Source organism: Mchenga conophoros, linkage group LG3 (genome assembly GCF_057382185.1).
Source record: "Mchenga conophoros isolate Kocher_MC1m ecotype Shallow Benthic linkage group LG3, M_conophoros_male_GT1.1, whole genome shotgun sequence".
Classification (NCBI taxonomy): Eukaryota; Metazoa; Chordata; class Actinopteri; order Cichliformes; family Cichlidae; genus Mchenga; species Mchenga conophoros.
Window position 1 is genome coordinate 27,825,864 of NC_140528.1, and position 14,069 is coordinate 27,839,932.

General features: G+C 43.8%; 2 protein-coding genes across 2 annotated transcripts in view; both read left to right on the forward strand.

The window, feature by feature from the left end:
- Window positions 1–5,679, forward strand: part of LOC146577965 (protein NLRC3-like) — a 48,561-nt gene extending 42,882 nt beyond the window's left edge. The window contains exons 8-9 of the mRNA XM_085268457.1: window positions 1,771–1,817; window positions 1,966–5,679. Coding sequence (XP_085124583.1) covers window positions 1,771–1,817; window positions 1,966–2,501 — 583 coding nt within the window. The 3' untranslated portion in view covers window positions 2,502–5,679. The remainder of the gene's footprint in view (window positions 1–1,770; window positions 1,818–1,965) is intronic.
- Window positions 5,680–13,458: 7,779 nt separating this feature from the next.
- The window catches only part of LOC146577966 (uncharacterized), a 39,674-nt gene continuing 39,063 nt past the window's right edge, over window positions 13,459–14,069 (forward strand). Inside the window, exon 1 of the mRNA XM_085267740.1 lies at window positions 13,459–13,993. Coding sequence (XP_085123866.1) covers window positions 13,459–13,993 — 535 coding nt within the window. The remainder of the gene's footprint in view (window positions 13,994–14,069) is intronic.

Sequence of the window (14,069 nt, forward strand, 5' to 3'; positions counted from 1 at the left end):
AAAATTGTTAGCATAAGCGGATAATGCTAATTCACCTCAAATTAGTATTAGCTAATAACGGCAACCTACTTAGCATTAGCTGGTCACATTGTTATAAAGCAAGAAAATATGGTATTAGGATTAGCTGCCAATTCCTATTCACCTAAAATTAGCGTTAGCCACTAATGGCAGTCTACTTAGCATTAAATCCCGACTAATATAATGCTAATTCACATCAAATTAGCATTAGCTGCAAGCATCAGCCTACCTAGCACTAGCTGCTCACATTGCTATAAAGCAAAGGAAAACAATATGAGTATTAGGTTCTAATGCGTATTTGCCTTAAATCAGATGTAGGTGCTAATGGCGGTCTACTTAGCATTAGCAGCACAGATTGTTGTAATGCTAGGGAAAAGAGTGTTAGCATTAGCCGTGCACATTTTTTAAAGTTAAGGGAAATAGTGTTAGCATTAGCTACTCACATTGTTAAAAAGTAAATGTTAACATTAGTGCATAATGCTAATTCACATCAAATTAGTATTAGTTAATAACGGCAGCCTATTTAGCATTAGCAGATAATGTTGACCCTGGCCCATTGGAAAAGTTCAGAACTAAAGATTTAGGAGTGTTTCTTGATAGCTCTTTCTCATTTGAGAAACAAATAAATTCTGTTATTAAAACCAGCTGTAAGGTTTATAGTGTTGATTGTCATTTATGCTTAGAAATATTTACTCATATATGCTTAAAGTTTTATAATCGATTGCATAATGATAGAGGTTTGATCCTTAGTAGTCTGTAAAGACTCTGTGTGCCTTCCAGAGTGCTCTGGCATGCACACACCACTTGGGGCCATGAGAGAGGTCGTACCCTCTCTTATTGATTTATGGTGTAGGAGGACACCTACTCTGTGTCTGCTTAAGTATAAGAGGCCTTTGTTAGGGGGACCGCTGGACTCTTAGCACCAGCTTTGGGGTCACAGGGTCACATCTGGAACACACACGCACACACACACACACACACACACACACACACACACACACACACACACCTACACTATGCACAGACTGGTACTCTTTGTTCATACCTGTGTAAGACGTCATATGTTAATGAACTTGTGCATATTCATGTAAGCTCAATAAAGAGCAGTGTTACGAGGGAGCAGACGAGAGCGACTGAGGTCAAGTGAAGGAACGGCGCTGTCACAGTTCTCTCCCTCATCAATTGTCTGGTTCCAGCGGTGGGTCTGTGCTAGACGACCCATCAGCAGCTTTTTCCACTGGTTACCAGTACGTGGTAGAATCCACTTCCAGATCTGGTTGTCTTTAAATCTGTGAATGGATTGGCTCCATCTTATCTCTCTTTAACAAAAGAATCCAAGTGGAGCCCTCAGGTCTGCAGATAAGCAGCTTCTGACCAGAACTAGACGTAAAAACAGAGGTGAGCTTTATCGATGGCTGCAGCCAAACTCTGGAACAGTCGCCCTTCACATCAGGTCGTCACCAACACTGGACATTTTTAAAAGCCGGTTGGAAACACATTTGTACTCTGTAGCTTTCAATCCTGACCAGTCTTTATAGTCATTACTGTGTATGTTTCCTATTTTCTCTCTACTCTGTGCAGCACTTTGGCTCAAGCTGTTTTTAAATGTGCTGATAAATAAATGTAGATTTCTTTGAATAAAACAGTGGAGCCGAGCTTTGAGCTCAGTGTGTAACAGTGTGTGTGTGAGAGCCATGTAATGTCCATGTGTGCATGCTGACTGTGCTGCTCTGACCCCCCTCCTCCTTTCAGGGTGGAGCCTGCTGGAGTCCGATGGTTGAGACCAGGTCTGAGGAAGTGTAAGTGTGTTTTTAATGGGATTCATGAAAACAAAGCAGCACACATTCAACCATCTTCATCATGTCAGGAGTCATCATCAAAGTGTCAATCAATGAACAGATGATGGATCAATAACTGCAGCTTGATTGTGTTTGTTCTCTCCATCAGATTCCTGTCAACTCACAATCGACACAAACACAGTGAACACAGAGCTCCAACTGTCTGACAACAACAGGAAGGTGACATGTGTGAAGGAGGTTCAGTCATATCCTGATCATCCAGACAGATTTGATGTTTTTAATTATCAGCTGCTGTGTAGAAATGGTCTGACTGGTCGCTGTTACTGGGAGGTCGAGTGGAGAGGAGAGGTTAATATATCAGTGAGTTACAGAAGCATCAGAAGGAAAGGACGCAGTGATGACTGTTGGTTTGGAAACAATGATCAGTCCTGGAGTCTGAGCTGCTATAATGATGGTCCTCAGTCTGTCAGGCACAATAAGATACAAACACCCATCTCCTCCTCCTCCTCCTCTGTCTCTAACAGAGCAGCAGTGTATGTGGACTGTCCTGCTGGCACTCTGTCCTTCTACAGAGTCTCCTCTGACACTCTGATCCACCTCCACACCTTCAACACCACATTCACTCAAACTCTTTATCCTGGGTTTATGGTCTGGTCTCCTGGTTCCTCAGTGTCCCTGTGCTGAGTGGAGTGTAAAGAGTGTCTCCTGTTACAGAAACACTCTGACTGTTGAACAGATAGTTCAGTCTGTACATGTCTGTCTCTTTCACTCACAAACACGTTTTCAGATTCATGGATTCAATCAGTTGATGTTTGAAACTCTTCTAAATGATTCCTGGTAAACTTCTTCAGTCACAAACAAACAGGAAGTGATGTCACATGTGTTCCTGTCCACACAGCAGAATGAGTCTATTGCTGACAGTGATGTACAAACAGAGTGAGCATTTCTGAGGCCCAAAATAAACTGAGTAGTTCACTGAATGAACAATGGACTGTGAGCTCAGTTCCTTCATCATTAGTATGGATTATATATGTATATGTATTATATTAGTATCATATATATCAGGTGCTGCTGCTTTCAGTCATTGTGCAAATGTGCTGTTTGTAAGCTTGTAAAGCTGCAGTCAGCTGAGACTGAAGAAGTCACCTGATCAGTGAGCAAACGTTTCTGAAAACGTCCAGATGAACAGAATCAACCTTTTGGGATCAGCCAGCAATGCAGCATCATTGTTGTTCAGCTTCAGAGGTTTGCAGGAATGAACTGATGACCAGAAACAGCTGCAAAGTCCAAGAAAATACCAGCTGGAGTTCAGCTGCATTTGAAGAAGTCAAAGAAAAGTAAGGATGGCAAAGGGCGACGTTTTCTTCCAAAGAGCTGCAAACATGGTCGACGCCTCATTAGAAGAATCATCTGGACATTTGTGAGGAACTCTAACCAAGAAAGCAACGTCACACAGATCCAACAGACAGTTTCCATGACTGCAAGTGTTGAGTGGAAAAATGCTACATTGCATTATTGCATCCTCTCACCACAGGAGGCGCTGTTGGCACCACTGATTGCTGATCAGCTGTTCTCTGATGATCTGATTGATACTGTGAATAACGGGACTCACTGAACTCTGTGACACAGTGAAGATTACAGAGTTTAACTTCAACATCTGACTGACGTCACACAGACAGAAGGATGAACCAGTGAGGCACAGAACACAGTTACTGGAGATACTGGATCAGCTCCATGTGAACCTCTGATGGAGAAGCTGCTGAGCCAGAGAAACATCAGGACATGACAGCAGCTGCACTTATCTAACAACATGTAGCAGAGCTGATCTATGTTAGAGGATCTATCACAGCAGCTGAAGCCAAAGTCCAACACTGGATACCAGCTGAGCCTGTGCTGAGTGTAGTGTTACAGGAAAAGGGCAGAAACACTGGTAGCTCCCAGTGATGCTGACTGGGGCACAGAGCTGAATGATGCAGCATCAGGACACTGTTTCAGTCTGACTGACAGAGAAACCTGTAGCTGTATCTACATGTGAGGCAGAGGCCACACAAGCAGCTTTCTATGTTTCACAGTGACTGAGATCTTCAGTGGGGGTGGACATGCTCCTGTACAGACCTCTGAGGAGAACCAAGGTGCAGTCAAAGAGTCCAGTCTGTCCTCACAGATGTGAACATGTGCTTTCATCAGGTCTGCTGTCAGCTAGCAGGCTCACATCAGAATCACTGTTCCTGAAAAACACAGTCTGTGTGACATCATCAGTCAGCTGATGGTCCCAGATCTGAATGGTTTCTGTCTCTACTGAGGAAGTCAGAGAATATCACTGAGGTGTGGATCAGGTCTGAGTGAGCTGTGGAGGGACAGCTTTAAACAGTCCACAGGTCTCACGTCCTGCTCAGTCTGGTAGCAGATACCTCGTATTGTTCCAGATGTGCTGACATCAGCAGCAGCACAGCTGTGTGATACCATGAATCTCAGTTATTGATCCAACACACAGTAAATACAAAGATCAGGATTTCTGGGAGTAATCATTATGAGTCTGAACACATGATCACTGAATGTTAGTCTCCACAATAATAAGCTAACACAAGCAAACACAGCTTTCAGCTCTTATTTTGAAACTGGCTTATTTAGAGAGCTGTGATGTGAGCGTGCCTGGCTCTGAGGCACTTGGGTCAGCCTCTGTTGTTTAGAAGTGTTACAGACTGTGAATGACACAGACCTGTCAGTTTCCATGTTTGTCTGTAACACAGCTCAGGGCTCCATGCTGAACGCATCCATCCAGTGTTATTGATCCAGGACTGATACCAGCATTGGGATCAATACTACAACACACAATCACATGTGTCCACGTGATGTGTTTGACCAGCTTTATTCATTAATGATCAATCAGCTTATTTACTGCATCTGAGTCCAGCTTCATTTAAATGATCCAACCATGAAAATGACATCAGTCCTACAGAAGCACTTCATGCTAACAGGAAGTCATTTATTAAGGTGGAATAACACAGAGACACAACCACTCACAGCTAACCTGACCCCACTAACTGCATGTGTTTGGACTGTGGGAGGAAGCCGGAGTACCGGAGAGGACGCACACAAACACGGGAGAACATGAAGCACTGAAACAAAGATGGTGGATTTGACCTCAGGACCAGGTGCGTAATTTCCAGGGGGGTTACGGGGGTCATGACCCCCCAATAATCAGATCCAGCCAATAAAATTTCATCGTTCCAGTTTATAAAATTATGAATTATCTTGCATTAATAGCTTTTTGATTTTCTTTAATCGTTTCAATTATTATCAGCAAAATAGTTCCATGTTTAATCATCCAGTAATGTAACCCCGCCTCCTCCACCACGTACTTGGTTCTACCCAACCGGCTTTCTCTACCAAACCTTCACTGTTTGCTGTGTTTGTTAGCACAGTCGCTGGTGCCAGAGACTGGCAGTGACTTCAGTCTGAGGTTTGAAGTTTCCATGTCTGTGTGATGTGTGGTGTGAAGGCTGCTGGTTAAACTGGGACTCACTGTTTAAAGCACTGAGTGCTCATAGAGAGATGCTCCATGAGTCCCAGTACAGACTACAAACATGGTGGAAACTTAGCTTTGATATCCACACACTCTGCACGTCTGTGAGTAACTGTGATGAAGATGTGCAGAGATCTGTGTGCAAACAGGAGAAAGACTGTAAAGACTCTGTGCTTCTAACAGCCTCTGTTAACATATGTGAGGCTGTTTGTTGTTGTTGCCATGGAGCTTTGCACTGTTTGGGTCAGCAGGTCATGTGATCAGGTTTGTTCTGCTGGACGATGGTTCAGTGTCGGGTTTGTTTGCATTCATCAATAAATATCTAAATCAATCAAAGACTCCATGTTTGTTCTTTCATCATGTGACCTCTGCTCATCCATCTCTGTGAGTATCAGGATACATTTGGTTCATAATACACAGAAAAATCAGAGTTATTACCTGTAATAAATGTGAAAGATTCCTGCAGTGATAACCAGGCAGGACTGAAACACATCCAAGCTGTCACCACGGTAACAGCACCGTCCATCCACAGGTGAGGGGAGGAGCAAAAAGAGGGACTGTCACCATTTTATACTAAAAACACTCAACTAATGTTTCTAACATGAAACAAATAAGCCCACATTAATGTGAGCGTTTATTAAATAATAATAATCATGATTTCCTCCTGATCTCATTTCCACAGCAGAGAAAACTGTGGTGTATATTGAGGTGGAGGGTGTGGTCTGTGGCTCAGGTGTAGAGTGAGGGTGGGGTGCACCACAGCAGCATGCTGGGACTGCTGAGGGTGGAGGAGGGAGTGATGATGACATCATGAGCAGCGCAAATAATTAATCACCAACACAGTTGTGTTTGTTTCTAGTATAGTTATAAATAAGCTGATCAAATATCTGCTGACTGATTAGATCCAGTATCTGTTACAGATGAACTGGATATCACAGCATGTTGTTAACCCGTCATATCAAACTAAACAGTGTTGCTGGTGTAAATATCCTCCAATAAAATCAGATGAGGGCTTCTGTTGCCAGGTAACGATGATGTCACCCTGGATCTTCTGGAGTCTGATGTATTTCAACTGATTCATTTATTCCACCTTAACAGTTCATTCCTCAAATCAAACAGGATATTTGACCCTCAAAAAATGTACCAACAAATAATTTTGCAATAAAATATTTATTTCTCAGCTTTTACAAGTGAAATCAAACAAGTTTATTTAAAAGTGAAACCAGAGTGGAAGCTGCTCATATAGAGTCCAACCCAGGCAGCATCATCAAAGTGTCGGCTCTCTGAACACGGTGCAAGATCGCCATCTGCAGGACTAAACTAGTTTTTCTCCTCGTCAACCTCAAGATGACGTCATCGTACAGCAAAACGTGCAGATCAGGTGACATGACTGTCTGAGAGGCGGAGTTAAACTGTGGCAGGTAAGCATGTGGAGGAGGAGCAACAACATGATGCTGGAACATCATCATTGCATTATCCAGTTTCCTCTCTAACTGGATGCTGCTGTGAACAAGAACAGCTGTGGAACCAGGGTCCTGAGTGTCATCTATGGATGAATGCAGGTCAGTGAGTACAAGGGCAAGGAGACGTCACAGACATGTTGAAATTGTGATGTGAAGACGGTGGACTGTGGTGGCCACTGCAGACTGTTGGGCTCTGTCACAATCTTCTTCAGTCTCTGTTACAGACGTGGGTTTGCTTGGACAGCCTGATAGCGACTCCCTGTCTGTCTGGAACAAAGCGTTTACATTCAAAAAGACATTTACACAAAACACCAACATCACATGATATTATTTATTATTATCATTTATTCATATTTTTTTTTCAATGAAGATGACGACCAACTGCAGCTTGAATCATTGAGACACATTAAATAAACTTTGCTCGATGACAATAAGCAGAGTTAAATCAGTCCAATAAGTGTGGAGCCCTTCCTTCAGAACGTGTCTGCGTAGGTTCTCAGTCATCCAGGTCATGTTTGTCCAAGCAGCAACCACAACCTCCCTGCACAACATTTTGCAAAGTCAAATTTGCTTATTGTGCCATCAACAGCTTACACACAGAATCGTCTTTCCAGGAGTACAAATATCTTTACTGTGAGGAAGTGACGCAGAAAATACAACGTTTCCCTCTCTGTGACAATGAAGAAGTGCTTGAGATTAAGTAGAGCGATCCTTCTTCCTTCTTCATTTCCTGCTCGCATCATCATCTGACCTCTGACTTCCTTGTCAAGGTCTCTCAGCATTGACTGGAACATCAAATCAGACTCACACCATCTTCTTGTAATGTGGGCATGTCTGTCAGTTGTTTGAAGAGCATCTCTGGCCTAAACACAATAGGAAGAACAACACCGCCCCAAAACAAACACTTCCAGATTAGATGAAGGGCACCATGATTGGAAATGGTAACATTAACACGTTAATTTCCTGTGTTTGGTCTGCAGTGGATGACTCGTGATTCAGGGATCTACATTTAAAAACACACATGTAAAACTGACAGCAAGGTTTTACCATCATATAGTCGACATAACTAAGCACAGCTGTTAACCTGTATGTTTGCTAACATTTGAACTCTTACTGTTGGAAATTCTATCAACAAAACACTAAATATAGTTGAATTCAATCCTACCTGAGCTGGTTGAACCAGTTTTAAATTCAAATTTTATTTATCACACACACAAAACCATACACAGTATGACAGGAGGTGAAATGCTTGTAGCTGTGCAATGCCCGACCAGTTTCATGACATACTTCCTCTTCCATCTGGGAACATAGTCTAAAGACAGGAAGCAGCTACTGTCAGCTTCCTGAATACCCAATAAGAAACAAATCAGGCCAAATCAACAAACCTTTGGGTCTTGTTTTCAAAAGTGCATGTTTGGCAGCTTCTGTCTCTCTTTCCATCCACTGTTGGATGTCTTGTTCTGAAATAGTCACTTGGACAAACATGGGGAGAAAAGATTCACTTGCGACTACGAGCATACGGTCCATTAAAGTCGGGTTACTCGGGGACTCTTTCAGGACGGCAGAAATCTCCTCCTCAGCAGACTGGTGACCTTCTCCTCTTTGTCCCATCTCTGAAGGAGCTGCACTTCTATCAGTAGGAACTGTCAGCTCTCTCAGTTTGAATCGAAATGAGTCATTTTAACTACTAATACAGAAATATGTAGACCTAGATCCAATGACTTCCTCCTCCCATAATGCAATAGTGCATCAGTCAGAAGGTCCAGTCGATGTGATGGAGTCATCTGTTTGTGACTCGTGCAGATCTTCTGAGGAAGGAGCAGAACCTCTCCATGCCTTCTCCATCGTTCAGCCCAAACCCAGGAAGCCTTCGTGTGCTCTACATGATTTCTGATTAACACATATTTGCTGTTTACTGTACAAGAGTGTATCAAAGTATGGACTGAATAGTGTGTGCATGTGCTTAGGATGACATGTGTGTCAGTTGGTGTACATTCACCAGTTTATGTCCATAAACATGGACAGCCAGGGAAACACCTGGAGGTGTTCCTCCTGCATTTGTCTGATAAACACCAAACACAGTTTTATAAACAGAAAATGTTGTTCTTGTGTCATATAGTAAAAGAAGATACTCACATGTATATGTGAGGACAGCACACAGTGTCGTATATGAAATTCAGCTTGATGTTCTTGTCCTGGTATCTTTTCACCAGCTCACTGATGACACTGGATCTGCTCGCCTGTTTAAAACAGATCATCTCAATGGTTTCGGGTCGATAAGAGAAATAATATTTTGGGAAACATTTGGTGACATTGTTGACTGTAGGTTAACAACTTAAGCATTGATTAACAACTCAGCGTTCTCCATGAATCATGTTCAAAAACATCAAGGGAATTTCATGACGACAGGAGGCTCCAAATACACCAGTTACACCAGTTACATCTAGTTTTTTCTGCTGGTTTTGTGACTGAAGTAAATTTCCAGCTTCAGAGTTGCTGCAGTCCTAATTACAAAAGGAAATAGTAGTCCTCAATCAACCATAATAACTTTAACATGACAGAAATTATCTTTAAAATAAAAAAAAAAATAGGTGTGTGTGTGTGTGTGGGGGGGGGGGGGCAACACTCAACATCTGCACATTCAAAAACATCTGTTTCCATCACAAATACTTCAAATGTTGTTTCTTATATAACCAGTCCATTTAAAACTATGACTTATTTAGGAGAGCACCTCACTAGTGATGGAGCAGTGACATGAAGTTTCCTTCAACATTTCCTCAGCTCAGCTGGTTTGGAGCTCTCAGGATGAGACAGCAGACATTCCTCTACATCTTTGTCTCTTACAAACATGATGTTTCCATCCAAGCGCACAGTAATACTTCTTCTTTTTCTTACAAGGCCAAAGTCGGCATCCATGCTCACAATCATTGTGCCATCAGTCTGAAACCAAACATCAACACTGGTTCATCCATTTCTGTCTGATGGAACCAAATCTCATGACAGGATGATTAACTTGGTTGGTAGATCATTAGATAACACCTGACAGACTGAACCCACTCCAGTGGACATAAGAGTAGAAAATATGATCTAGTGTCAACATTGAAGGACTTTTCAGCCTGAAACATGTTTATATACAGAAATGTGTCAAATGCTGTTAAACTGTATGATCTGCATTGTGTTGCACTGAGCAATGACACGCTGATGTCCAAACAGAATAGTTTGGCATTAAGTCATAAATCTCTAAGAACAAACCTGTGTTCACGAACATGTTTATCTCTCTTGTGTTTACTGCGTGGGTCTGTGGTCCTCTGGTAAATGTAGCTGTAAATGTTGTTTTCCTAATATACACGAGTACTGCTGCGTTCATGCATCGATGTTCTCCATGTTCTTTGCAAATAATGCAGATGTTTGTGGATGGTGCTGAGCATTTCTATGACATCTTTCAGTGAATCCCACAGGCTGAGCTCTTCTCTCTTTGCCTAACTGCTTGCTGTCTCTGAACCAAAAGAGCTCCAAGTCACATTATCCATGTTCTCAGCCAGTGGTGTGACTGGTGTGGGGACAGGTGAACCAGTCTGACTGAAGCTGGGAGGTGACGACTTCATTCATTTAATAACAGCCCCTCTCGCTCAGTTTTTTCATTCGCTCTTGCTCAGATCTCTGCGAACCTGCTCGCAGTGTGTCGCTCAGTGTGGTTGATCATCTTCATCTTAACTTCCTGCTTCTATCATGGTTAAAGCTGATGAATCCTGTGGACATCAAACACTGATGGTGTTACTGGAGCTGAGTGAAGTTTGATGGCTTTATTATCCAGGCTGTGACACATGGCAGCTGTCAGAGCAGAACACAGGAAGTCAGCAGGTGTGTTTCAATTCAGCCTCTGCTTCCTCTGAAGGTCCATGACATCACAGCGAGGCCACGAAGGCCGTCCAGACTCCCAGGCTCCCACAAACCTGTCCTCCTTCTCCCTGGATTTGAAGCACAGGTAGGCCCACCCTATCCCAGGATGCATTGCAGCGTGGTGGTGGAACATATATTTTGGGTCCAGAGATGGAGCAGCACTCTCTCTGAGTCTTTGAGGCTGTTTCTGTTTGAATCTGGCTTCAGTCTAAGGCTACGTCCACACGTACACGGGTATTTTTTAAAACGGAGATTTTCCGTTTTAAAAAATAATCCCGTCCACACGTAAAGGCAGAAATGAAGGAAAACGCTGCTATGAACATGCCACAGCAACAGGTGGCGATATATTCCTAACCGTGCAGAAATGTTGGCCAATCAGAAGTCTAGAAGCCTCGGTGGGAAAAAGTAAACAAAGCTGGGGCATAGAAGCAGAACCGAGTCGTATGTGTGGAGGGACAGTAACTGTGTGTATATGTAAGCATTTAAACACTGCAGAGAGTAGAATTAACAGTATTGTAGAAATTCATTTCACCGAAACAATAACGTGGCGCACAGTGTGACGTCAAAAAAGGCGCACACCTTTGACGCTGCTAAAGTTTTTTAGATTGTTCCGACAGTCCAATAAGAATCAAAATGGGGTCAGGGTCTAATTGCACATCAAAAAGTTTGGAAAAAAAGTAAAACACAGAAACCCCAAAACATTGTAACTTGGTACACATTACAACACTTTTAAGCAGATCAGCTTCTGCACATTGACATTTATCACAAATTGGTGACGTTTCAGGAAATATCTCATGTAATCTTGTCTTTGAGTAGTGCAATTTGTGAATAATTTTAAACTGAATTAACCTATGTTGCGCGTTGATAGAGCAGGAATTAACATAATGTAGCCCTTTAGCCCAGATATCATTCTGAATTTCCGAGCCTCTTACCTTTTCCCAAGCTGATTTTATTTTACCTGTATCCTTCTGTCACAGTGACTGTAATATCTCATATATAAAACCAACAGCATGCTTTTCTTTTATACAATCCACCAGGCATTGATCAAGCTTACCTGCAGTTGCAGACTCAAATTTTTGGAGTTGGGACCTTGCATAACTCATTATTTGAAGGTATCTAAAGAAATCAGAGGCTAATAAGTTGTACTTCTCCTTAAGCTGTTGAAATGAAGTGAAGAACCCCTGGAAATACAGGTGTACCACATTTTGCAACCACATTTCCTTTCAGCAATCAAATGTCCCATCTAAAATGGAGGGTGTAAATGCAGGATTAGCTGTAATAGGTGTCAAAATAGGTGTCAGAACGGTTCGCAGCAGAGTGTGAAGCAGCGGGAATGAGGATCAGCACCTCCAAATCTGAGGCCATGGTTCTCAGCCGGAAAAGGGTGGAGTGCCCACTCCGGGTCGGGGATGAGTTCCTGCCACAAGTGGAGGAGTTCAAGTATCTCGGGGTCTTGTTCGCGAGTGATGGGAGAAGGGAGCCGGAGATCGACAGACGGATTGGGGCTGCAGCTGCAGTAATGCGGACGCTGCACTGGTCCGTCGTGGTGAAGAGGGAGCTGAGTGTAAAAGCGAAGCTCTCAATTTACCGGTCGATCTACGTCCCTACCCTCACCTATGGCCACGAGCTTTGGGTAGTGACCGAAAGAACGAGATCGCGGATACAAGCGGCAGAAATGAGCTTCCTCCGAAGGGTGGCTGGCCTCTCCCTTAGAGATAGGGTGAGAAGTTCGGCCATCCGGGAGGGGCTCAGAGTAGAGCAGCTGCTGCTCCACATCGAAAGGAGCCAGCTGAGGTGGTTCGGGCATCTGACAAGGATGCCCCCTGGGCGCCTCCTGGGTGAGGTGTTCCAGGCATGTCCCACCGGGAGGAGGCCCCCAGGACACGCTGGAGAGATTGTATCTCTCGGCTGGCCTGGGAACGCCTTGGTATTCCCCCGGATAAGCTGGAGGAGGTGGCTGGGGAGAGGGAGGTCTGGGCCTCTTTGCTTAGGCTGCTGCCCCCGCGATAAAGCGGATGAAGATGGATGGATGGATGGAGGTGTCAAAATGGGAATGCTCTGAGACTATACTCTTTCACCATCTGTCTCCAAATTGAATTGTATTGTGAATAACTGGATTGCAGTTTTAGTATGTCTTTTTAAAACAAATAGGAAACAATGCGATTGCACCACGAGAGTAAGGCATACAGTCTTCTCCCTCCATTTCCAGCCAAACTGCCATTATAACTGTATCATCTAGCCCAGGGGTGCCCAATCCCGGTCCTCGAGAGCTACTATCCTGCAGCTTTTAGATGCATCCCTACTCCAACACAGCTGAATCAAATGGTTTGATCTCTTCAGCATGCCATCATGTTTGGCAAAGGCCTGATAACAAGCCATTCATTTGATTCATGTGTGTGGGAACAAGGATGCATCTAAAAGCTGCAGGATGGTAGCTCTCGAGGACCGGGATTGGGCACCCCTGATCTAGCCAATAGGCTACATATTGCTGATCCTCAGGTTTCCAGTTGAGTGAACGCTGGCACGGCTTGCTGCCGCTACTCCCTGGTATCTTTTTATATTTTATTCATATATTATTCATATTTGTTATTTATTATTATTTATTCATATATTCTTTGATACATCTTACTGGTCATCTAGTGAATTTTGCAAGTGCCTGAGTATTTTGGGTGTAGTCCATCTGCCTGTTTGTTTGGCCGTTTTCTCCCTTGGATCCGTACACCTGACTGTTTGGCTTATCTGACTGTCCGTGATGTGGCCTAGCAGGATCTGTGTCTTGCTCGTATGGGTCTGGATTTTTATGTCATTGGTCTACCCACCTAGTGCTGGACTTTACCAATACTCAGCTGACGAGCTTCTCCGTCTCCGCTTTCACCTGGCTTCTCCACCGCCGCTTCATCTCCACACAGATTTCGCCTTCCTCCCTCGCCGAAAGTACATTCACCGGGGCTCTCGTCGGAATTTCCACCATGACGACTCTAAGCCAATACAGACCCTCTGGTCCACTTCTCGTCGTCCTCCACTAAACTTCGACAGGGCTGTTGATCACAGTGTTTTAGCCAGCCTGCCCAGGTCGACTAACACCTCTGTCCAGTCTGACAGCACCGACGTCAATTTTGGCCTCCTTAACATCCGCTCGCTTACGAGCAAGGGTCATCTAATTCTGGATCTACTCACAGATCATAAGTTTGACTTTCTCTGTTTGACCGAGACGTGGCAACAGCCCAATGACTTTTCGTCGCTCAACGACTCCACCCCCCCGGGGTTTGTTTACACCTGCGAACCTCGTAAGTCCCGCCGTGGTGGAGGTCTCGCGGTAATCTATCGCGAGAACTGGAAAGTCACGCTGTTGTCTGTACATGT